The sequence below is a fragment of the Dama dama genome, chromosome 5 (assembly GCF_033118175.1).
Source record: "Dama dama isolate Ldn47 chromosome 5, ASM3311817v1, whole genome shotgun sequence".
Lineage (NCBI taxonomy): Eukaryota > Metazoa > Chordata > Mammalia > Artiodactyla > Cervidae > Dama > Dama dama.
Window position 1 is genome coordinate 107,147,139 of NC_083685.1, and position 26,071 is coordinate 107,173,209.

The 26,071-nt window shown below is 48.4% G+C and overlaps 1 protein-coding gene across 1 annotated transcript in view; it reads right to left on the reverse strand.

Annotated features, from left to right (window-relative positions):
- The window catches only part of IGF2BP1 (insulin like growth factor 2 mRNA binding protein 1), a 40,944-nt gene extending 17,189 nt beyond the window's left edge, over window positions 1–23,755 (reverse strand). The window contains exons 1-3 of the mRNA XM_061140757.1: window positions 23,467–23,755; window positions 22,857–23,186; window positions 22,380–22,440 (exon numbers count right to left, since the gene is read on the reverse strand). Of these exons, the coding sequence (XP_060996740.1) occupies window positions 22,380–22,440; window positions 22,857–23,186; window positions 23,467–23,755 (680 nt within the window). The remainder of the gene's footprint in view (window positions 1–22,379; window positions 22,441–22,856; window positions 23,187–23,466) is intronic.
- Between the last annotated feature and the right edge of the window lie 2,316 nt (window positions 23,756–26,071).

A 26,071-nucleotide genomic window follows, 5' to 3' on the forward strand; every position in this document is an offset into this window, starting at 1 on the left:
TAACCATCCGTTACCACCCACTGTGTTTCAGACTCTAGGAAAACAGAGCTAGCTACGCGAATTATTACATGAATCATTCACCTGATACCTTTTTAATCGGTGTCTACTTCATGCTGAATGACTTTGTTCTACATGCTGGGGACACAATTGATAAACAAAACAAAGTGCCTGGCCTCAAGCTGCTCACAATTTATTAGGGGAAACATACGCAAACAAATTACAGCAGGACAGTTGGCAGTAGCTAAGCTCTTTCTTTGTGCAGATACAGATTTAAACTTGTGCTCCACTTAGCACTGATCTTTAAAAGGTTATTTAACTGGAGGCTCAGTTTTCTCCTTTGTAAAACAGGGATAATACCTATTCACAGGGAGGTATAAAGTGATGTTAGATAATATTATCAAGAGCTTAGCAAAGGGTTTGGAGTAAGCATCGTACTTAAAATATAATAATAGACACACGTGTGGATACTAAGGTGAAGTGATTAACACACACAATCCAGCATCGTGACCACCCCCTTCCCTCCTCCCAGTTTATTATAGTTCCTCCTTCCCATCTTTCAAATGCCTCTTAAAAATGTAATTTTCCCTGAGGAAGGCTTTCAGGTTCGAGGTTGATTCCCAGGGCAATTAATTGCTCACCACCCAAATCAATGCCCTAATCCCTGGGCTTAAAACATTTCAATTGACTTGATCTGCATTGGTCAATTGTCACTTGTCTTTGTGTATCCTCAATTACAAAACTCTCAGTTTTGGGACATGGTCCAACGAAATTCTGGGGCCACGAGGGAAAAATTAGAGCAGGAAGCAAGAAAGTCCAGTTCTAGCCCTTCAACTGCCCCCGACTGGCTGTCCTGACTAAGCCACTCAAGCTTTAGGCCCCGTGTTCCTGGCTGACATGCAACAGGGCCAAGTCAGTTCTTGCCAAGTTAGGGGGAAAGCATGCTCAAAACACAGGAGAGCGGGACTTCCTTGGTGGTCCAGACTCCATGCTTCCAATGCAAGGGGCATGGGTTCCATCCCTGGTGGGGGAATGAAGATCCCACGTGCCATGTGGCATGGCCAAGAAAATATAAAAAAACAAAACCCTACACACACATGACAGCAAGGGAAGGGATGCTAAACTCTAACTGTAAATGTTTTGATCTTGGCTCTCTGCCCTCGGCCAGTTCACTCATTTCACCCGTGACCAAGTCTTTAGACGTAGAACAGAAACAGAAGTATCTTTAAGAGCCCTTCTAGTTCTGCAGTTTTTAGGGTAGAGAGTCTTTATCAATGAAATATATTAATGAAATCTCTTCTGGGGTTGAAATAACTTAAGGGAAATGTGACATAATGGTTCTTTACTTTGGTTTGGTTCATGAACCTGATCTAAGGAGGTTAGATCATAGTAGGAGAAAAGAACAAGCATCAGAAACAATTCCACTTCCAGGTCCTCGGGTCCCACACCACGCCAGCTTCTTGGGATCCAATTCAATGGCCAAGAGTGAGCTTCATGGTATCTGCATGACACTCCATATGGGATTTCCCATAAACAACTCATTTTGTGATGAAATGGGCAAAGAAAAAGCAGGAGCCTTCACAAGAGGAAAATCAAACTCTTGGCAAACTGAAGAGGTGATTTACACCATGAGAAGACTGAGAACACTGATCTACCTTAATGCTAGTGACAGGGGTCACCCAAGCTGAGGGATGACCTCCCTCAAGCAAATGCTTCTGGAAGGACCACAAGGGGATGGGCGGCTGCCAGCCTGAAGTTCAAACCAGTAAGGGCTTAAAGCAGCCCCCTACGGAAGTTTAGTTTGAAGAGCACTCTTTCAGGATGGTCCCTTACTATAATCTCAGGTCAAGGGTCAAAAATACCCTCTTCTTACTTCAAACTCCCTCTTTTAGGGGCTTTCTTTTCAGGGTAGGGAAGAGTTGGGAGGGGATGGGGAGGTGAAATCAAATCTCAGTTTGGGATGTTAATCCATATCCTGAAAGCAATGGCAGTCTGGAATGTCTGGAATGTTCCAGGAGAAGGAGGGGGGAGGAGGACAGGGATACCCAACCAATGAAAGAAAAGACATCCTGCAGCCCTCCCCCACCCCCAACAGGCACGGCTCACCCACCTCTCCAGGGCACACACACCCAATCCTGGGAACCCACGCCAAACCACTTCTGGCCTTCGAACCTGGCCAGCAAGGCAAACCTTGACAAAAACACAGAGATCAAGAACTTTTGTCTTTTAAGCCCTTGGCCTGGTTTGTATTACATATGGTGCCACCTAATTTCTTTCCGGCCCAAAGCACATGGGGCCATGTTGAGAACTGGACCCAGTACTCAACTCCCTTCCAGGAACCCATGGCTAACTCGTTCACCCTACAGGCATTTCCGGTTGCCCAGTACAAGCTGGGCCAGGGCAGGGTGCTGAAGGCTTGGAGGGTCAGGATGGAAGCTAAGAAGCCCTGACTCAGTACCTTAGTTTCCTCCTATGGAAAACTGCCAGGGCTTCTCTGAGGACCTGGAATGGGCAGGGCCTGCTAAGTCATGGTGCGCAGTCTGGGTGCTCAGTCCCAGCCCCAGTTCCAGTCCCCAGGAGACCAGCCTGGGAAGAGGTTGCAAGTCTGACACGGAGTGGCTACCTGTGATAGTAAAATGGTTAGGCTTCTGCGCTGATGGGAAACTAGCAGGAAATACCGCAGCCCACACCCCCACCTCCTGTGACAACCAAGGGCCCCAATCCAGCGCTCCACTGAGAGACAGGCTTCCACTAGCTTAGAGGGGAGCCTCTCACTACAGGCCACGGGGCACCGCACACTGACAGGACCCTAATACCCAATACCCACGGTTCAGAAAAGCAAGAGAACTCCCAGAGGTTCAGAAGCCACCACCCATCCTGGAGCTGATACACCTGTGAGGTGAAAGAGTGAAGCCTCCAGCCCCTGGAGATGAAGGCAATGGTTGCACAAGTCAAATTATTTCCCTGGATGCCAACACCCTGTGGCTTCTCACCCCCTCTGCCTGCCCTAACCAGCAGGGCCCGGGGCAGCTCCCCAGACACAGAGCAATCATAGGGGATGTTCCTTTCTGATGTGGTTAGGGGCAAGCAGGGGACAGGAGGGCCACAGGGACCAAGTGACCTCATTTGAGCCCAGGGGAGATTCCAGGAGAGACAAGAGGGAGAGGGCATCTGAGCAACAGCTAAGGAGATAAGTAGGAAAACAAGAGATTTGGGAATAACAGGAGCTGGGCACCGGGAAGTATGACTGGAAGCTCCCCCAGGGCAGGGAGCTCTGGTCCCATGTCATTGACCTTGAATGGGAAGGAAAACAGTTCATTAAGGAAGACACTAACATTTCAGGAGAGCTTACCAGACGCCAGGTGCAGATTCTACACCTCCAAGAAGCCTCCCACTATCCATGCCCATGGTAACCGTGGCTCCACTTTACAGACCAAGGCCCTGAGATTGAGGGGTTAAGTATCTGCCAAGTCAGATACCCAGAGTCAGAGTCAGTACTGAAACACAGGGGCTGTCTGGTTCCAGGCTCTTCCAGGCTTGCCCCCTTGTGCTGCCTTTTTGATGACAGAAAGGAAACAAAAGTCTTTGCCAAAATACAGGAAAGGTTTGGCTTGAGGACACATTTAAAATACTCATAGAGTTCAAGCATCAGAGTGAAGAGCAGACATGCTGAGTGGGTACTGCTCTCCAGGAAGTCAAAACACCCCACCTGTAACTTTTTTTTTTTATTCCCCCCCTTCGGGGGGGTAGTGCACCGTTCCTGGAAGTACTTCAATAACAGGTCGATGCGTGGAGTGGACGGAGCAAGCTCCTATTCCAACTCCTGTAACTTCTTAAGACACATATTTCCATAGCTAGTTGAAAAGTGATTCTATGGTTTTTGAACACTGACTAGATATTTGATAATATTATAACAGGCTTTGGTAACCATTTGTTTGTTTTTGGTATCTGTGAGTCTATTTGTTTCATACATAGGTTCATTTGTACCATTTAAAAAAAAATTAGATTCTTAAAAAAAAAGTCAGGGAATTCCCTGGCAGTCCAGTGGCTAGAGGGTTTCCAGATGGCAAAATGTAAAGATTTCACCTGCCAATGCAGGAGATGCAAGAGACACAGGTTCAATCCCCGGGTTGGGAAGATCCCCTGGAGTAGGATATAACAACCCACTCCCATATTCTTGCCTGGAAAATCCCATGGACAGAGGAGCCTGGCGGGCCACAGCCCGTGGGGTGGCAAAGAGTCAGACACTCACACCAGCAGTTAGGACTCAGCAGAGGTCAAGGGTTCAATCCCTGGTAGGGGAGCTAAGATTCCACAAGCCTCAACGCATGGCCAAAATGATAGAATACTGATTTTTCAGAAATACATACTGAAATAGTTACAGATAAGATGTCATGTCTAGGTTCACTTTAAAGTAACCAGGGGGAAAATTAATACAGATTGAATATGATTTGGTAATTTTTGGTGATGGGTACGCGGGGCAATTATTTAATTATCCTTTCCACTTTTCAAAATATTTTTTTCCATAACAAAAACTTTTTAAAAAAAGGTAATTCTAGCTCACCCAATTTTAATGTCATCACAGATTCCAAATTAATGAGTCGAAGCCAATGAAGTTTTCTTCTTTTATTTGCAAGAATCCAGGCCCTGGTGATGTGCCTCATGGGGGCAGGGAGGACGGGGCTGAGGTCCAGTAGAGAGACAGGCAGATGCACACGTAGGACCCTTTCAGAAGGGGGCCTCCCCAGACGGCAGGATGCACACCTGGACAGAACACGCCCTGGGAAGTCTTTGGGGTCTTCGGGAGGACAGCTAAAAGCTGCCTGCCCCGGGAAGTGTTCTTGTTCTAACCCCTGCAGACAAACCACGTCCTTCCTCCTTCCACCCCCATTTGCAGAGAGTAGGATGCCACCTTCAATTATGCTAGAGACCTCATCTTGCCCTAGAGAAAAGCCTCCCTTTACACCAAGGTGGAGCAAGCCAGTTGTGGGGAAAGAGGCAATAGTAGGTTTTGGAAAACTGTTCAGGCTTGGGGCCCCAACCCCCAGAGCCTCCTATCAGAATCAAATCAAGGCTTTCATCTCTCCAGAGAACTAGGATTAAGTCAGATTCTCCAGATTAGACCCTCATCTCCACCTCTCCCCCAGGTCATGGTTCTCTGACTAGCAGGCTGCATGCTCTTGGGCAAGTCAGGCCTGCAACTCTCCAGACCTCAGTGCCTCACATCACAGAAACAAGGGTTAGGATCAGTCCATTTGGTCTGATCCAGATTTGGATCAGAGATTTGGTCCCCATAGATCAGTCCATAGGGATCCCGGATTTGGTCCCTGGGTCAGGAAGATCCCCTGGGGAAGGAAATGGCAACCCACCCCAGTATTCTTTGCCTGGGAAATCCTATGGACAGAGGAGTCTGCTGGGTTGCAGGGTCAGAAAGAGTCAGACATGACTGAGTGACTGATCATGATGAGCATGAAGTCTTAGGAACCCAATGTGTAATTTATTTTACTTTATTTGGTCCAGGGACCAAATCTGGGATCCAAATCTGGATCTTGTGTTCCCAGATAGAGATCAACCCTGTCCACCTACAGTAATACACTTTCTTTTTTTTAAATGTATTTGGCTGTGCCAAATATTTATTTAGTTGTGGCGTGCAGGATCTTCACTGTAGCATCTTTGCTGTGGAAGGCGGGATCTTAGTTCCCTGATCAGGGATCAAACCCAGGCCACTCTGCACTGGGAGCATGAAGTTCTAACCACTGGACCATTAATTTTAAAAGTTCCTACACTTTTTTAATTAGAGTGATTTTCTGTGTCTTAATGGTCTACCTAAGTGGTTGTGAACCAATTTTTCCCCTGGAGATTCCCATTAGGAAATATGATAAAAGGTAAGAACACTCTTCACCAGAAAGATGCAAACATTCTGCACACAATTTAAAGATTTCATGGGTTAATGAAAGCTTTGGAATCCATCCATAGCCCGAAGTTAAGACACTCTCCCACACACCCACACTTAACTTCATCCCCAGTGATACCCACATTCACTCCAGCCTCCAGGCACCTCCTCCAAAACGTGGGAAGAAACAAGCCCAAGGCAATTAGAAAACGAAGCTTGCCTGGTGATGCGGCTGGGGTTATTGGCTATTTTAGAAGAGTGAGCAACTAATTAAGATTTTTCAAACTTGCAGTGACACCATATTCTTTTCATTCTAATCAGCAGTCAAGGTCACTACCACTTTCTTAAGGTTTCTGGTGTCCAGCTGCTGGAGTCATTCATTCCAGACTTTCTTGGCACCTGCTATGCACTGAACCTGTGTTGTCCACACTGCAATAGCCATTAGTCTAATCACATGTGGCTAACTGAGCACTTCAAATTAGCAACTGAATTTTTTCTTTAAAATAAAGGTTTTATATAATTTAACTTTTTCTTCTCTACATTTTATGAACTCTAAATACAGATCAAATGCGTCCAATGAAAACTTATCATATGAATTGGAACAGGCTCTCACAGGAAAATAAATTACACATTGGGTTCCTAAGACTTCATGCTCATCATGATCAGTCATTCAGTCATGTCTGACTCTTTCTGACCCTGCAACCCAGCAGACCCCTCTGTCCATAGGATTTCCCAGGCAAAGAATACTGGGGTGGGTTGCCATTTCCTTCTCCAGGGGATCTTCCTGACCCAGGGACCAAATCGGGGTCTCCTGCATTACAGGCGGATTCTTCACTGCCAAGCAACCAGGGAAGGTAGTATCCCCAAAAATTAATAATAAAGCAGTAAAAGTAAGTTTATACAGATTGCATGCTGACAATAATCTTTGAATAAATTTTAAAAATAATTGTTGAGTTAACCTTCTACATTAATTTAACTTTTTTTGAACTTCCCTGGTGGTCCAGTGGTTAAGAATCCACCTGCTAATGCAGGGGATATGAGCTCAACACCTGCCAATGCAGGGGACGTGAGTTCGATCCCTGTCCAGGCAGATTCCTCACTACTCGGAGCAACTAAGCTCGTGAACCACAACCAGTGAGGACATGTTACACACAAGAGAAGCCACCGAAATGAGGAAGCCCTGGAAAAGCAATGAAGACCCAGCAGAGCCAAAAATAAATTTAATTTTTTTTTCAGTTTCTTCTCAATGTGGCTATTAGAAAATTTACACTTACATATGTGCCCTGCCTCACATTTCTATTGGACAGTGCAAGGCAGGGCGCTGCAGTACAGAGCATGGAGGGATGAGGAAGCTAGGCAAGCCTTCTGCTTTCAGTTTACAGTCCAGCAGGACACCCTAGCTTGGTTAGGGATGGGAGAAGGGAACAGACGAGGTTAACTGCGTTGAGGAGGTGGGCTGGGCACAGTAACCCTTCAGAAGTGGGTGATATTGTCGACTCCTCAACAAGAGAGTCCCATGCAGCTGACACCAGAGAAGAGGCACCGCCCCCCTCCCAAAGCTGGCTTCCATCCCAGTTGCTTTGCCCTACTGAAAAATCACACATAAAAGATGTCCTAATGTGCCAACCTCTGCCCTTTCCATAAGATCACCATTGACCCAGTCCTTCCTCCCCACCCTGCCTCCTTATCCCTGTAGAGTGGAGAGGTGGAGAAAAAAATAATTGTGGAGGAAAGCTTCTGAAGGGGGCGGACCTGGCACGCTCCAAGGATGGCAGTAGCTGAGAAAGGGGGCGGGGCTGGGGAGGGGAGGAGAAGCTGGCCCAATGCCCAGGGCTCTGTGCCAGGCTGATCCAGAGGTAGGGCAGCCAGAGAGGCAGGCAGCCGGGTGGGTTGACGGGCAGGGTAGGGGCTGGAGAGGAAAACACGGACCTGCTGGAAGATGCAAGACCAGGCAGAGCAGATGCCACCACCAAGGGGTCAAAGTATTGGGGGAACTGGACAGCAGGGACAGCACTGGAACGTACCCCTGGTCCCTCCAGCATGGTCTTTTAAAGGTATGCAGCGCACACACCGGCCCGCGTGCTCCGTGTGTGCTCCTGAGCTAATGCTGAGGAAAGGAAGCAAATTCTGGGGAGAAACTCTGGGACGAATCGTATTCCCTCTTTGGAAGGCTCCTGTGCTGTGTTTAAAGTGCTCCTGGTCTGCATGGAATCAGGAAAGACGACACGGATTCATCAGGCTTCTCAGATGACCAAGGACACACACACATCATTAACCCAGCAACAGGAAGTCCCAGTTGAAGAAAATCAGACTCCTACACAGAGGAAATCAGATGTAGACACTGAGGTCTAACAGAATCCTAAATAGTCACCCTCATTTTATAGGAGAAACCGAGGCACAGGAAAAGGAAAGAGACTTCGAAACTGAGGTAGGACTAGAACTCAGCTCTCCTCCCAGGCTGGTTTCTGCTCATCTCACCAAACTTCGGTTCTTTCTCTCTGACAAGAAGTGTTAACACAGCAGAAGCTTGTATAGCCCCAATGTCAGCAGCAGGAAAAATGCCCATATTCTGTATGGCTAAGTGCGTGCCAACTGGCTTTTATTGCATGCGGCTCCAATTTGGGCACAGGATTTAACTTGCAGAAGAGCTAACTACACTATAATACGGCTGGATGATTGTCAGAGAGATTTGTTAGCAGAGAAAAAGTACAGTCACCAAATATTGTCTTACAAAATTTCATCTTGGTTTGGGATAGGCAGGAGTGCAAAGGTGACAGGCAGTTGGGAAGGCGCTACCTGGTGTTGGAGAGCAAGCAAAGGAGAAATAAATCCTTTGCTCAATTTACTCATCTCGGAAATACATGGTTTGACTAGAGAGCCCACTTTTTTTTTTCCTTGCCCATCTGGGCAGCGCCAGAGGAAGCCAAAACAGAAGCTGAGACAGTGGAGCTCTTTCGAGACAAATTCCAAGTCGGCCTGGGCCAATTGCCACTCCCTCCCTCCACAGTGCTCTCTCTGCCTAGAATCCATGCTCTTTCACCTGAGGGCTACCCAGAGCCAGAGCTGGCCTCCTCAGCTCTACAGTGTGAAGTGCGGGGTGTGAAGGAGCCATGCACTAAGGTCGAATGCATGGAGACAAACAGGAGAGGTGCCCACTGTGAGCAGCGCGACCCTGCGGGTGGAGGGAGCAACGCTGTGGGTAAGAAATGAACCACTGGGGACACTGCACACCTTCATTCTCTGGCTGGTAGCGGCAAGTGTTTCCAGGATCTTCCCTCAGAGTGGCGGAGGCTAATACACTCTGACAGAGGGAAAGGTAGAGGAGGCTAGAAAGACCTCATGGAGATTGATTTAGCTTTCATCCCCTCAGTGGAAATACCAGCATCTCTCCAAGCTTCAGGGCCAAAAGGTCTGGCCTCAGGGGCCAGAGACCTGGCTGAAGGTGGAGCTGCCACTCAGAGGAAAGCATTGCCAGGGTGTGCCTTAGAAATGAAGCAAGGCAGGGGGCAGGGGGGTCCTCCCCTCATGAGGGACCAGCAAGCTCTGAAGCAAAGCTCCAGGCTAAGATTTTGAGGCAGAGAAGCAAAGAAAATGGAAACTAGACCAGTCTTAAGAAAAACCTTCTTCTCTTCTGCAACTCACAATTTGCACTGAGAAAGAAAGACCTTGGTGTCACTCGGGTGCTTCTTGGAATTGCTAGTGTTCCTGTGAAAGGATGGGAAGGTATGCCAGTGGACGTTGAAAAATACAATTCACCCTGTTGGTGGGAAGGCGCTCTGGTTGTGTTCCTCCAACAGGAGGTTAACAATCTCAAGGAATTCTCTCCTCCAGCTGCCAACACAGACCTGTTGGTGGTCGAAAACTTCAAGAACTGCTGTTTGTTTCTTCCTAGTGGGTAGTGCATCAAAACAACTCTCCTCTGCCACGGCCGTGCAGCCCTGAGTTCTGCCCCGGCTTGTGTGGGAGCCACATGCCCTCTCTGCAAAGGCCTTTCTCCCCAGTCCCAGACTCTGCCAGGGCGTCCCATCAGCGTCATGCGAGATGGTTCTCCTCATCCTGGGCCAGGAGCAGGGGCAAGGGCTCTAAGAGCCCAAGGGACCCAGGGCGGTGAGGACAACGGGGAGCAGGCGCGGCAAGGCCATGGAGAAAGAGGTGCCTGGGAAGGGCGGCAGCAGCTGAGGGTGGGGGAGGGCTGGCAGCAGCTGGGGGGGAGGAGGGGAGTCCTCATGAACGGGCAATTGAGAAGGGCCGAGCAGCTGAGCGGCCGGGCTGGCGTCGCCGGGCCTGTGCCCCACGTGGGCCGGCCCCTTCCCCCAGCCCCTCTCACCTCACCCGGGGGAAGCCGAGCGCTCAGCCCCCCAACCCGGCTGCTGGGTGGGCCGAGTTGGCAGAGCACAAGGAGGGGGACAGAGGGTGTGCCCGGGGCCCGCGGTCTAGAACGTTCTGCCGCCAGAACCCCCTCGGCTTCCCGACTCGCCACAGCCGGTCCCACCCGGCCCAGGGGGCCCCGGGCTCCCCGCGCAGGGCCCGGAGGGGGAGGGGACAGCCGCCGGGGGCTGCCGGGTGGGGGTGGGGACCAGGACTTTGCCCTTTGTCTCTCTCTCCAGAGCCACCGGCCGAAACCCGACCCCATCAGCGAGCCAGGCAGCCAGCGAGGGGCAGGCTCCCCCTCTGGGGTCCTTTAGTAAATCCAGACCCGACCTCCCTGTGGTCAGGGCTGTGACTGAGGTGGTCCTGTGGGGGAGGGGGCTTCCCGCCTGCAAACAGGCCTGCAAGCATTTAAGTGGGAACCGGTTGGGGGTAGGGGGCTGGAAGTGGGGCCGCAGAAGCAGGAGGGGAGAAAATGGCCCGGGAGGCGGCATTCCTTAGAGACCTCGGCTGGGCTGTGGGAGGAGGCAGGACCCGGGCCGGGAGGCCTCCCACTGAGAAGGCAGGAACTGAGGCCTGGGAGTGGGGTGGGCTGGGGGCGCGGAACCAAGAGGCCTTCCGGGCCTCGAGAAAAAAAGACCCTCCTCCCAGGGTGTTCTGGGAGCCACTATAGAAAATTTATAATCAAAGAGTCACACCTCCATGCAGAGTAGAGCATTTGTCTGGGGGTGCGAATGACATTCTTTTGTCCGCCCTCTTGGGGTGTCATCAGTTAATGATAGTCTTATTAATAACTCACGTTTACACAGTACTTTAGCAGAGAGGCGGACACAACTGAGCCACTAACACTGTAAGGTTTACAATCCACACTCTCCTATGAGCCTAGAACACAAGAGGTTGATTTGAGCCTCTAAACGACAGAATATTGAGAATATTTTTATTTTCATTCTGCAGCTCAAAAACAGGCTCAAAGGTTAAGTGCCTAGTCCCAAGTTGACACTAGCCCGCAAGTGTCACCACACCATGAAGCCTGCTCCTGCTCATCAGGAAAAGGTAACTGGGTTCTCACTCCTCAAAAACGTGTATGAGCTATGAATTATGATTCTGTAGGCTTGTAACAAAGGTGAACTCTTTGTCCTTTCCTGCTAGGAGGCAGGGTGGGAGGGGAAGCCACTTGGGCCCTGCCCTTCCCCCCAGCCTCCCATTTTCCCCAGGTTTGAACCTAAACAAAAGGAAAAGGGAAAGAAAAAAAAGGAAAGGAAAAAAAAAAAAAACATCAGCCCAAAGCTCCAGTCCTGGCACCTCCAAGAATGCCAAAGGATGGGAGCTCTTAGAACTTACATACAAACCCAGTTTATTTTCCGGGTTTGGAGATGGGAAGGTTTCAGATTGCAGGAGGCCCAAGAAGATACTGACCCCAGATCCCAAAGTGTACCCACATCTGGCCAGAGGGCAAGCTGAGATGGACATCTGAACCCTAAACCACTCAGGTCCTTCCCAATTCATTTGGCTCCCTTTCCGTAGGTTTTTCATTCAGAGAAGAATTCCCATTTCCTATCACAGCTGCCCAGACATAGGGAGAACATTCTTAGTTTTCTTCAACCAGTCAAGATTGCCTGAAAATCCCAATGATGAAAATACAATGCAAAGCAGGTATAAAACATCTACAGAGTCAGGAGGCTCAGAACACGGGAAAAAATAATGTCAGGCATGTTTTTATTTGCTAACCTTATGCTCTCCCCCGCAAAAAACATTCAACTTCTCTTAAAGGATCAGCTGCTCCCACCTTCTAAGAGAGCTCAGCCTTGAAGGTACAAAGGTCTGCGTTTGAATCCCAGCACTCCATATTCAAGGTACAGCCTTGGCTAAGCTACCATAACCACTTAGAGGTTCAGCTCCTTCTGTGGCGTGAAGACTAATGCCTTCAGGGTTCTTAGAAGTCAATGTAGGAACAATGCCTACATCTGAGTAGATATTCAATAAATGCTTATTGCAAAAGGCACTCATCTTTTGAGCTACAGCACAAAGATGTTCAATAGGAGAAATAACAGTGACATATTCAGTATCTACCTGGAGGGGGGCTCTGCTCTCCCCACTAGGATACCACCACTGTCTTCCAAAAGAGTTATCACCCCACAAACATCTCGCTGCCTGCCCACAGTTTTCTCCCAAATACATTCCTATTTTTTCTGCCCATCCTCCGAAACACAGCTTACACTCACTCAAAGCCTACCTCCTGCTAGTTCCTGAGGTTGTGTGCCTCCCATTGCAGTCTCTTGGCTTCTGTGGTCCCACAGCTTTTCTTGGATCTAAAGTGAAAATGCTGGGGGGCAGGAATGTTATCTTGCACCTTTTTTGTGCAGCTCCTTCTCCCTATGTCTCCATTCCCTGCCCTGAAAAAGACCAAATAATGCTAGATAAAAACCAATGAATAATCAAATGTTTAATTCAGGAGAAGGGTCAGGCAAAGACTCCCATTTTATATAAAATGGGGAGGTGGCCACCGTGTAAGAAAATCAAAACCGATGATGCAAATACGGCTGGAGGGAGGTAGGAACGGGGTGTTACTGTTTATGGGGTACAGAGTTTCACTCTTGCAAGATGAAAGGATTTCTAGAGATAAGTGGAGAGGATGGCTGCACACCAATGTGAATATTTGTAGTACACCTGTACTGTGCACTTAAAAACGCGCAATTTTATGCTCTATATATTTTACTTCATGAAATTGTTTTAATTATTGCTTACTAATTTTAATTTTTAATATAAAGATTTAATTTTTAAATTTAAAGTTATTTTTTTTACTATGCCACACAGCTTATCCAAAAAAAAAAAAAAAAACAAGGATAGAGGAGGAAACCTAAAAGCTCCAGGAGAAAAATGATCTGATAAAGTGCATTTCCTTGCATCTCCACACTAAAGACTAAGGTCTGTCTTTGTATTACATCTTGTTCTTTGTATTTCTGGTACCTGGCAGAGGGCATGTCAATAGCAGACTCTGAATAGATAAAAATAAGTGCATGCATGCATACATGCATGAATAGAGGTACCAAGCTTTGGAGCAATATGCAAACTATCAGATGTCTAGTTAAATATTTTCTTACATGATTTAGTTGTAAGTATGTATTTTTAAAATTACACCCCACTTCATCCCCTAAAACGGCTGATGACTGAGTGGCAAGACCCCCACACACTCAGACTAAAGTGGCTGACCGTGTGGTGTTTCAGAGGAGAAGACAGGAACTTGGGCCTATTCTTCTTCTAGTTAAAATTTCAGGGAATTCCCTAGGGGTCCAGTGGTTAAGACTCTACACTTTCGATGTACAGGGCAGGTGTTCCATCCCTGGTTAAGGAACTAAGATCCCACACACCAAGGGGCACAACCAAAAAAAGTAAGTTTAAAGGAAACTACCCAAGATGGTCAGGGGCAAGGGTGGGAAAGTGAAACAAAGATGATCAGAGAGATCTGTAAGGTTGTGAGGTTTGTGAAATCATTTTATCCCCCCTCCTGCCTCCCACAGCTCATTCCAGCCTATTCTAAAAAGTCAGCAGAAGCAGCTTTGAATCAAATGGCAATAAACATTGGGAGGAAACCCCTCTATACAAAATGAAACTTCAGCCAGCTAGATTTTCCCTTCTTCCACATTAAATAAAAAGTTGCTGGAGTGGACACTCCAGAAAAGAAGTGAAAAGATTATTCTTCTGAACCCTGCTGTCTCCCCAGCCAACATCTTATTTACATCCAGTCCTCGCTCAGAACAAACTGGCTGCAGCCACCAACAGCCACGTCTGTGAAGGATCGTCTTTGCCCTTTAATTTAGGGTTCCGTCTCCAAATCCTGCCAAGGCAACTGCTCTCTATTACAGTTGGACTTCTCCTCCCAAGCAACTTAGAGACCTGGAGGAGGAAGTGGCATAAATGTCTAATTCTGAATAGATAGCCCCAACAAGTTTACTCCACCCAACAGCCCCCACTTTAGTTCCTGTCTCCCCTCATTTTCTCCTCCTCAAGAGTACCTAATGGAAAGTTGACAAGCCCCAAGCAATCCCAAATGCCACTCCAGAAAAGAGGCAACACACATCATTCCACATAAACTAATTGTAAAACCCTTTATAGTAACTGATTAAAGTCACAAGCCTGTTAAATGGCCAAAAACCACATCCGGATTTAAAGCCCTACCCTTCCCCACCCCACTAAGAGAAGAGTCAATCCTCACTCTCTGGACTGAGATGTGGAAACGGGCTCTAAGTCTGTGGGTAAGTATGTTTGTACCTTTTGAGCAGAAAGGACTGAAGAAAGGAAGTGGACAAGAAGGTGGGTCCGGAGTACACCTTTGGAGACTATTTCCAGACCAGGGAAACAAACTGAGACCACCACGGCTTTGCCATCTAAGTGGGCACATGGAGGGGAGCCATGGATACAATCACTACCTCTGAACCCAAGGGACCCCCAGCTCCTGAATGCCTACTTTGTTAGCTTAAGTAAGAGGAGAACTTGAAGACAAACATGCCCATCTCCTACCAGGGAGGGGAAGCTGCTTATTTCTTCCTTCCTCAGACCTTCTAGAGGACTTAGGAGTCCCCTTCACCCGGAATTCTCACAGCACCTACCTCATCTGCAGAATTAGGGGAGTTCTCCCCTCACCAGTTTCCCTGCCTACAAGCACCTTTGACAGTAGCACCAGAGTAAAATTTCAGTGAGGAACCTGGTCCAAGCTGAGGGCATCAACAATGGAAAATATGCTCTGTTCTCCTAAAAGGATGGTTAAGAGACAATGGTAGGGCCCATATCTAGGGGTTCTTGGCAGTTGTCCTGATGAGCTTCATCTCTATCTCCCAAAAGGTGGCCTTTCCTTTTAGCACACAGGTTATCAAAAGCATCCTACACACAAATCCCCTTCAATATGCCTATCCATCATTGTTCCACATAAAATGCACACCATATTCACAGAAGTGGACTTGAACACCCTACCTACTGCCTTAGGAAAATAGCCCAATGGTTTCACCCAGTCCAAAGACAGAAGGCACAAGTCCATGTCGAAAACAAAGAATAGGAACAGCTCATGTGTGGTAGCACCAGTTTACAGTTAAGGTAATGGTGGCTCAAGGAGATTGATTAACTTTTCCAGTTTCCCAGTCATTGCCTGACTCCAAAACTCTTCGAAGATCTCTGGAGACATGGGGAAAGGTGTCCATACTCCTGTAGGACTGAGGTAGGGACCTAGGGGAGGTCATGAGTCTCTGACCTAATAATAGTGCTTCCTCTCTCCTTGAGCCTCGAGAACTCTGAAAATGATTCCTGTCCTCCCTGCTCCTGTTGCCAAAGAACTCAGACTCCATAAACAACCTTTACACAAAACAATCTTTTAAAAATTTCTAAATTCTCTCATTTCTCCTCTTAAAGAGTCTAACTATATCCAATTAACTAAATTAAACCATCCAATCAAACTTCACTCAGACTTAACATTTTCCATTCCAAGTAGCCAAAACATCTGGATGAAAAACTAATTTTTAAAAACTGAAACTAACTCAAAATGAGTAAAAATGAAGTCTTCCTTAACCCACTTTTCCTAAGGAAATGTTGAGAGGATTGACTAACATCCACAAAACAGATATGGTGTAGAGGGAGAGAAAATGAAAAGGGATCCTTCACTTCTTCCGTCTCCTCTCTAACAGAGGTCTTCTCCACAACCCCCCGGCCAAACTATGAACAAAGTTCCCACCCATCCTGACCAGTCACTTATATATGCCTTTAGCCACCAAAATGCCACTTGTCTAATAAATCAGACTTGTCCTTAGGGGTTTTGAAAATATCTGGACAATCTAGTGAAAAATTCTTTTTGTACTCTTCCAGTTACTTGCTCTGTATTTCATACAAAAGCAGTTTGCTGGTGGCTCACCATGCTCTCTGCTCTCTGCCACACGACAAGAACATCAGATTCTGGAAGCCTGGACTTCTGCACTAGGGCTGCGTTTCTGGTGGTGTTTGTTCTGTATACAGTTACATTTCAGCGTTTCGCAATCAAGTTTTCTCCAACTATATTAAAATGATGAGGTCCAGACCTACTCTTCTCCTGTGATTTACCCATAATCAACACACATCTTATTTCAGCAGTCTGCATTTAGGGTGAAAGCTTGTTCAAGCCTCTTCTTCCTTCACTCCATGCCTCTTTATTGCAAACCTACTGGCTGCAAAGGAGAAGCAGGTCTTACAAAGCTGACTCTGCTTGTTCAATACTAGGATGACCCCTTGGACCTACTAAAAAGTACAGAGCCCCTGTGAACAAACTCCAGGTTCTTCTACTAGAACGCAGTTAACAAACCGAGGACTGGATATCTCCCTGTTTGTGCTGCCATCACAGGCGCTCTCCTGGATGATTGTTTTTCAGCCAAATCAAATCAATTACCAAAAAAAGCATACATTTTAATTCCACCTTTTTTCAAGGACAGACCTTTTCTTATTTCTTTTGACAGACATTTAAAAAGGTGTGGACTGGACACAGGTGGAAATGGTATGCAAATCTGACGGTAACATGGAGTCAAACAATGGTGGAGACCCTGAGAAAGATCTCCACAGCCTCGCCAGTGGCCAACTGAAAGACCTGTTGTCAATCATTTACAACTGAATAAAACCCATGGTAGATCCTCTGGTTACTATTACCCCCTTTGTTATTGTTTCAGTCAGCCTTTGGGACGTGGGGACACACAGTCCATCTACTAAAGATTAAATATTACCCCACCCTGTTAACTCTCCAAGGTTCTATGCCCCATGGCTAAGGGCCTCAGGTCTATGGGACAGGGCAGCAGCTAGAGGCACTTCCATTTTCTCTCCACCTCTCTGATCCTCTTATACTTTCCCCTGACCCGCTCTTTTCCTGTCTCCTCTGCCTCTTCACTCCACATTCACCCACCAGCCTTTAGCTTTTGCCTTAGAATGGAAACGTCTTGAGGCAGCGCGGGCGCTGGAAGGTCTGCACCATGGGGCCTGGGACCTCTTCTAGTGTGGAAGGCCGGGTAAGCCGCGGCGAGGTTTGGGATCTGGGGGCTCCCAGGACCAAGACGAGGCTGTGGGCCGACGCGTCGCAGCCAGGGGTCTCGGGGACCCTGGGAAAGGAAGCCCTCCTCGGAGACCCAGGCCTGCGGCTGTTCCCGGGCAGGAGCTGGCTCAGAGGCAGGCGGGGGCCCCTGCGCGGAGCGGGCAGAGATTGCGAGGCCGGGGCTGGGCTGGGGCTGCGGCGGGCGGGGAAGGGTTAGGGCAGCGGGGCCGGCGCGGGCTCTCCAGGAAGCGCCTCCAGCGCCGCCTCGACTTTCTCTGCTTTTTTGAAAAAGCGAAGGGAAGGCAGGCAACTCCGAAAGCAAAAATCGCCTTGCCCTGGGCTGAATCTAACACCGTCTTCTAAACCTGGTGTCTGAGAGCCCCTCTTCCGTCGGTCGCTGTGCGCCTCCGGCCGCTCCTCTTTAAAAGGGAAGCGGGCAATCCACCCCAACCCCCATCTCTTTCTTTTTTTTCCCCGTCTGGAATTTCCAACCCAGGACTAACTCGTCTGATTTTTCCAGTCTCCCCTGCTGCTTTTTTCCTCCCCTTTTCTCTCCCAAACATTCCCATCCCAAAATCTAAGCTGCACTTTCTGGAAGGCATTAGCCACATTTAAGAATCTTTTAAGAGGATGGGGAACGAACAAGACGTAATTTAAATTCTAACAGTTGGCAAAATGTCTGTTCTTCAAACGCCTTTGGTTCATACATTTATTCTAATGACAACATGACCAACACCAACACCACCCCCCCTACACACACACAAATCAACACACGTATGACCAATATATATCTTTCATCATAAAAACCCTTAAACGTCTACAAATAGCACTTACGTCTCCCTTTTTTCACTTTAAATCAGATCTGAAAAAAAAAATTTAGGGTTCAAAAATTTTATACTAAAAAATTTTTTTTTATACTCACAAGCCTATCTCAGTGGTATCTTTGTCAACTGACTGTTACACATTATAGAATAAATAAGCTCAAAACAACAAGGCTTAAAAGTACCCAAACACACAAAGTATGATTCAAATGACATATATTAAGGTAATTTTAAAAGATTAGATGCTCTGAAGCTTTGAATCAAGATTCTTCCAATGGTTAACATCATGTATTTCACCTCTAAAACATAATTACAAGAAAGAATGTTTTGTTCTTGTTCCAGCAAAGTCTATGCCATTACAATTTTACATTTGGAGCAGTTAACTATACTTTGAATAAATTAGTGATGGGAATTACAATTCTTCCACCTCTTTACGCAAAAGTTCTCCATCTGGGAAACCAATGGAGTAAAATTTCATCTACTTTGGGTTAGAAAGCCAAGGATTCTGGAAACCTACAGCTCTTCCAAAGGACAGTCTTATACCACTGTCTTTAGGAAAGTCATCTTCAAATACTGAGCACTAAATGCTAAGTTAAAGATTTCTCTAGCAGTGAAAAAAATTAATTTGCAAACATTTACTTTCTAGGTGACAATTAAAATGGAAAGAGTGAATTGATTCCCACCTTTCCTCCAAACAGTGCAGAAAAATTAAGAATCAACTGATTTTTTTCAACTTATTTAAAACTCAAAAAAAACTTCTATTATAAGAAAACCTTTTTACTAGAAGTTTCAAACTATTACTACTATCAACTTACTTGTTGAAGACCTGGTCAAATGTACCTTTCAGCTATAACCACTAAGGCAAAAGTGCCTGCAAAGACTCCCACTCTAGTACTTTTCTTCCTTTGCAGTTTTGTTTTTTTTTTTTAAGACATTCCCTTGGTTCTTGTAATTCATTTAAGCCCATGAGAACAATTTTCCTTAAAGGGAAACCCATTCCTGAAGGCAAAATTTCTGTCTTGTTTTGAATACCTTCAGTGATCCAATTATTTCTTTAGTGTCTCCACAAATCACTTAAAAATATTTGTTGCCATACACAAGCCATCCCTTTATAGAGATTTTTAAAGCAACCAACTTTTAAAAATTAAACCCTAAAATCAGAATAAAGTTTTAATACATACTCTTCTGAGAGTTCTCATACTTCATATGGCTGGAAGACCATTTTTTGTGTGTTTTTTGATAGTTAGAAGTGTTCAATTAGCCCACCTCATTTTAAGTCAGAGAAAACAACACTAACCTGCCTAAGAAAATCAAAGTCTTCATCTTGAACACATTTCACCTAGAGAAATGGAGTACATCTTTCCTTTTTTGTCCCTTAACAACACCTTTTATTTTGATGACACCAGTTGACAGGAGGTATGCTATCTTTAGGCTACATTCCTCTAGAAAAAGTCACACACAGTGGTCAATGAAACAAAAATTTAATTCCCTTTTAAGGAATTTTCTTCCAAAATACCCAAGTCTCATTAGGATGATACCCTTTTACCTTCACTACTTAAGTGTCTCAGATTTAAAAATAAATAAATAAATACAAATGCTTTCCACAATTGTTTCTAAAATGCTTTTGCTTTCCCTCCTTTGTCTTAACACTTGACAGTAAATTTATATAAATTCTCAACAATAAGCTGAAACTCTTGACTAAAATTCCAACACTGACTAAGAGGGTATTTGGAAAGGTGATCTCAAGAGAAATTTAATGCCACTCATCTAAAAAATTCAATTTAATGTTTTCAGTTTAAATGTATAGTGTTCATTCTCTTGAGTTCTTAAAAAGGAACAAACTATTTCTCAAATAGATACAAGGTTAAAACAAAATATACTAATAGTCAGAATCAGTTACTCAGAGGGAACTGCTAAAAAATATTGTATCTTTTGCTTGCTAACCCCCACCTTCTAAAAACAAAAACAAAAAAACCCCAGGAACTAGGTTGGGAGGTTTTTATGAATCTCTTGGAAATCTTTAAAGCCATAGTTCATTTGGAACACAGTACATCAAGAAGAGGTCTCCTCTATTTTTAAACAGTGAAAACAATACACACACACACACACACACATCCCACATATATATATATATATATACATATATATGCACCATTGTTCATTTTGCTTAGAATACATTAGTCATAGTTAATTAACTAGTTCCTGTTCTGTACATCCACAAAACTAAAAAAGTCAGTAACAAACCAACTGAAGAAATACTTTTCAGACAGACTGAAAACACATACCAAAACGTGCTTCCTCAAAGAACACAAAATGATAGAGCAAACCAACTTCAGGAAAACAAGCCTTTTTTAAATCCTAAAACTTCAAAAATTGATTCATTCTAGAAAAATGAAGTGCCTTACCACCACTCAGAGAAACAAAACACAACTGACTCAATGTTTGTGCTCAAAAATTGTTTCAGGAAGGGGCAGAATACACAAAAGTTTGAACAGGGGTGTGGAAAGGAAGATTTTGTACCCAGTCCTCACAAACCCCACCCTTGCCCAACTCAAAGAAGCCCTCAGTAATACATTTTGGAGGGAACAAGAAGCAGCCTAAAAATGGCTTTAAAGCAAGCAGATGGCTTAGGGGAAAAGATCCATAATATACAGAGCACCATGAAAATTAAAATATAAATGTTTTGGGTTCCATTTCATCACATTTTGCTATTTTTCTTGCTTTTCACTTCATTCCCTTTAAAATTTAAACCATCCTTTAGAGCAAAAGGAAAAAAAAAATTCCACATATTTCAGAATTCCAGTTATTCTGGTTATTTCCCATCAACAAGTTTCAAACACTCAGCTTTCAGTTCAAAAATCCACTATCTTCTCAGTAAATCTACTGATGTCAGTGTACATACTCCTCTTATTCCCATCTCCATGAAATGCTTCCAAATAATAAGTAATACTTCTTTTTTCTTTCTTCTGATTTTATTGCCTCTTTATTCCTTAACCCTAATTGCCTTTCCAATAACAGTGTATTTCAAGCACTGGAGGTTAAATCACAAGCTCTATAAACATAGTTACAAGTCATATTGATCATCTATAGATACAATAGTTCCCTGTTACTTAAATATCTCAAGCTAAAGCACTGAACAGATTTTTCTCACATTAAACTTGGTAGATCCTCTTAACTGCCCTAAAAAAGCACAGTCACCCACCTCCACCCTCCCACCCAGAAAAAGCCAGGGAGTATCCTGAAATGCAGCAAGTTTCCAGTTGAAATGAGGGGGGAAAAGGATCAAAGATTTACTGGGGACTGCAACAGGAGAGAAAATTCTGCACTGTCAACACGTTTAAAGTGAGGTTTGCAGAAAGACTCTGCCTTTATACTTCCCAGCCAGAGTTCAATGAAAGATATGAACCATGAATCAGTTTTGGGGATAACATGAGAGAGGTACCCCCTTTGCTAAAGAGAGGACGGGAAGGTATCTGAACAGTCTCTCTCTTACACACTTACACACACACACACACACACACACACACACCCATTCATCCAGGGAGTTCTAGACCCTCCAAAGAGCCCCAGCTCACAGCCTGAACACAAAGCTCTCACCCCAGATGGTCCCCTTGTAACAATGGACTGAAGGAGTGGGGGTGGGGGGCTCGGAAAGGATAGTACAGCCAAAGCGTATTTGCAAAATCCAGTTGGAAGGGGTGGATGTCTGAGGGGAGGGACTAGAGGTAGGGGTCTGTGAAAAAAAATTATGCCTTTGCCTGTTGCAGAAATATAAATAAAGCACCAGCACAGAATTCTTTAGGGGGCAGGAACTCATTCCACTTCCCCTAGGAAGTCAAAGGGGACCCCTCTCCCAATTCACTTAAGAATTATGGTGAGAGAAGGGTGGAAAAAACAGGCCTGCTAGAAAGTTGCTGAATGTCCATGAGTCTAAACTCTTTTAAAAAGATTTTTAGCTTCCCTACAAAAATAGCCCCACACACCTTGAATAAACTCCACAAGGTTTCTCCCCTATTGATCTTTTTCCCTTTACTTCTCCAAGTTAACATCTCCTAGTCCACCCCAGCCCCAGCTTTTTTTTTTTTTACAAGCTGTAAACCACCCATTACAAGATCTTAGCCAATCTTCCCTCCCAGCCCCCAACATCCGGAGTTGGGGGTGGGAAGGCCAGTAAAGGGTTTCTTCCCCTGGAGACACGATAGACCCCTGAACACAGCCTCTCAGCGTCCCCAGGCTGACCCCTCCCCAGAGAAGAGCTCGTTCCTACCTTTGTTTTTTGGGGACGGAGTGTTCAATCTCTAGGCGTTTTCCTTGCAGCTCCACTTTCCCTACAGATTAAATTGAAAAAGACAATATGAGGGCTTGGATAGGGGATAGGGGGCGGGAAAAGGAAGGAGAAAGACACTAGGGTGATTCAGGGGTTACTGGGATTTGAGATCTTCCTAGGAATCCAGGTAGTGGGTTCCGCAGCCGGATATGAGAAGGTCGCTGGAGGAATGGTGGACTCTATAAATTCATTATCGCGTTTTCTGAATTTGTGTTTTGTTCTCTCACTGAAGCTAGCTGACTAGTGGACGGCTCTGGGAGCCAGATTTGGGAGAGATGCGAGGGCGTCCGGGTGGGCCGGCTACCTTTACAGCTCCCAGATGTGGGGAGAGGGAGCCGAGAAAGGGCTCCCCGTTTCTCCTAAAGTGTGTGGCGGGGGGTGGGGGGTGGGGTGCAGAATGAAACTTTATTTTCCTGCCTAGCCAGGGAGAAGGGCTTCGGGTCACCTGTCGGGACCGGCCCGGAGGCGAGGCCCGGGGGAGCGGAGCGGGGCCCCGCGGAAGGGTCCCCGGCGGCGGCGGCGCGCGCCTCTCGGCCCAGCCTGGGTCTCGGGAAGCAGCATGGCGACCCGCCGCCGCCGCCGCGCCACCCAGCTCACGCCCCACTTTCAAATCAAAATGGCTCAAGCCCCGGGCCCTGGGCGGGAGGCGGGACCCCGCTGCTCTCAGGTCGAACCCGAAAGCTGCAGTCCCCACGGAAACCCTGAAGATCGGGAGCCGAGCGAGGACCCTTCCCCGCCCGGAAAGGCCTAGGGCGGAGGAAGGGGAGGGAGTGCTGGCGGGGGGGGTGGAGGGGGGCGTCCAGCCTCGGACATCGAGGGCCTGACTTAGAAGGACGCCCACGCGGGGGTCGTCTTGGTGCCGAGTTCCCCCCCCTTCTGCCAACGGGGACTCCCGCCCCGTCGGTGGGGGGGTAAGCGGATCACCTCACTAAAACCTCCAGCTCTTCATCTCCGGCTGGGAGGGACCAACGAGGGGGTCAAAGGGGGGACCGAGCGGGCGTCGGAGGAGGTGGGTGGAAGTCGGTACCCAGGCCGAGCCCCGCAGGCCGGGAGCGGAGAGGAGTTGGCGGGCAGGGGAAGAGGAGGAGCAGGTCCCCGTTGTTCAGGCGGTGCTTTCTCCGGGGAGGGGGTGGACTCTTACCCGAGAAAGTTTCGATGGCCTTCATCGCCCAGTGCTCGTCGGGGCAGTCCACGAAGGCATAGCCGGATTTGACCAAGAACTGGCCGCTGTAGGAGATCTTGTGCTCCGCAAACACTTTCTCCAAGTCCGCGGGGGTCACGCTCTCGTTGAGATTGCCGATGTACAGCTTGTTCATGGTGGCGGTCTCGGGCAGGACACGGTCCCGGGCAAGGCCGAGCTGACAGGCGCGGGCGGCGAGCCTCCTAGGCCGAGGCGGGAGGCGGCGGCAGCAGACACAAACTTTCTTTGCACCCCACCCCTGAAGTTGTCCGGAGCCGGGGCGGGGAGGGCGGCCGGAGGGCGCGCAGAGGTCGCGGGAGAGTTCGGGGAGGCCCGGGAGAAGTGCCCGCGGCGCGCTGGGAGGCGGACGACGCGGCGCGGCTCCTTCCCTTCTGTCCGAAACCCCTCCGAGCGGGCTGGTGTGTCACGTTTCTCCGCGGCCGCCCTGGCGCCGCCTCTAAATAAAATCGACTTGAAAAAAAATGGAGCGGAAAAAAAAAAAAAAGGCAAAGCCACGTGGTGAAAGCCCCCACCCACCCTGCAGGGGAAGACCCCCGACGCCTCAGGGCCCTTGGGCCCTCCAATCCAGCCCAGCCCACCAAACTCCCACCCGGGGCGGGGGCGGGGGCGGGGGGGGGGTGGTGGGATGGGCTCTCAACTCACCCCCCGGGTAAGCTGGGTAGGAGGGGGCTGCTGTCGCGTAGCTCTACTTGCCCCCTCCCCTTTGCAAGAATCTGGCCCCTAGGGAGGCGCCCCGCCCCCCCACCCATCCCCCTACCCCGGCCCTAGCTGGGGGAGGGTGGTCCAGCCCAAAATCTCCCTCCTCTTACGAGGTTGGGTAAAATGTGCGGTTATTTTTTATTCGAGTGGTCGGGGGTGAGGGGGAGTTTGCCCACCCTACCCCAGCTAACTGCTAGCGACTGACAGGCGGGGGACGGCCGAGAGAGACAAAGAGAACGAGGACTCTGGGGTCTTCAGGAGGGGGTCGCGCGAGCCGGTGATTTCAAAAGAAAGGCGCTTTTCCCCTAGATCTTTTAAGTGTGTGTTGTGTGTTGGGGGGGGGGGGGTCCTTGGCCTCCCCTACCCCAGGTCTAGGAGACTCCCTCGCCTCGGGGAATCCGGGACTGAGGGGCCCCGCGAGTGTGGGACTGGGAAGCCGGAAAACACGGGGAATCGCGGCTGGAAACCAGGGATCCGCAGAAAAGCGTGTTTCGGGATTCCCTCGGGAGAAAGGATGGCTCACACCCGGGGTTCGGCTGTTGAACTCTAACGTCTCGGGGTCCTGGGGGAAAGCGCGGCTCCGGCCCAAGATGACCCCGAGAGAGAGGGAGGGGTGGAGAGAAGGAAGAGGAGTGGTCGCACGAGCGGACCCGGGCTAACCGAAGGGGGAGGTCTCAGGGAGGGAGTGACAGGGTGGAGATCCGAAGGATCCCCTTCTCGCTCCCAGACGCGGGGGCAGACAGGTGGAGTCCCCTCCGCCCGTCCCTCTCGCGACAGCGACGGCAGCTTTCCCAGCTCCGGGTTCGGGTCTCGGAACTTTTTTGGGGTGCGGGATTTGGATCCTGGCTGGAAGGCGGGAGAAGGGCCGAGGGCCGGGGGCGCCGAGCGCTAAGCCCCGCCCACGTCCCCAGGTCAGGCCCGCGGGGGGAGGGGGTAATTTCCGCTCGGCGCTCGGGGAAGCGAGGGGCGGGAGCTCAGCTCGGAGGAGGGGGCGGCGGCCCCTCCCCCGCCCGCCTGGGGAGGGGGAAGCGGATCCGCCCTGGTCCCTTCCCTCGCCTTTGACCAACTCGTTCCGGATCCTCTGGCCCCGGGAGCCCGAGGGACGGACCCGACTGGGCGAGGGGCGACACGTGGGCGGTCGCACCCCGTCTCGGCGGTGGGGGAGGGGGCGGTTGGCCGCGCGTCTCGGAGTCCCGGGTGCGCGGCGCAGAGCCGGGCGTGCGGTCCACGCGCAGCCGGGATCCCAGGCTGAGGGGCGAGCGAGGCCAACGAGTTTCCAGCGGCGGGGGCTGGGACGGCGCCAGCGGGTGGTGGAAAGCGCGGCCCGGGGACCCTGGAGCCCCTTTACCCAGCGAACCAGGGCAAAGAGGGGGGGTGGACCCCCAATAATGCCAGAGTCTCCCCGAACTGGGCGGAAGCTGGGGGTTTGCCCCTGGTTCTGCGAGAGGGAGAAATAATTTTGTCGGGGGCACGCGTGCTGCGAGGGCAGGTGAGGAAGGGGGTCACTCTCCCTTTCCCGGTCTCCGACCCCATTGTCTCAGTCGCCGGCGGCCCGGGCCGACTCCGCAACACGTGTTAGCTGCACCGATATGAATGCCTTGGATTTTTTTTTTTTTTTTTTTTCTTGTTATTATTTGGTGTTTGCAGAGTCAGTGAGCCGGCTCCGACTTCGGCGCACCGCCCTTCTGGCAGACGATTTTCCACCGTTCAAAAGTCGGGAGTTAAAGGACCG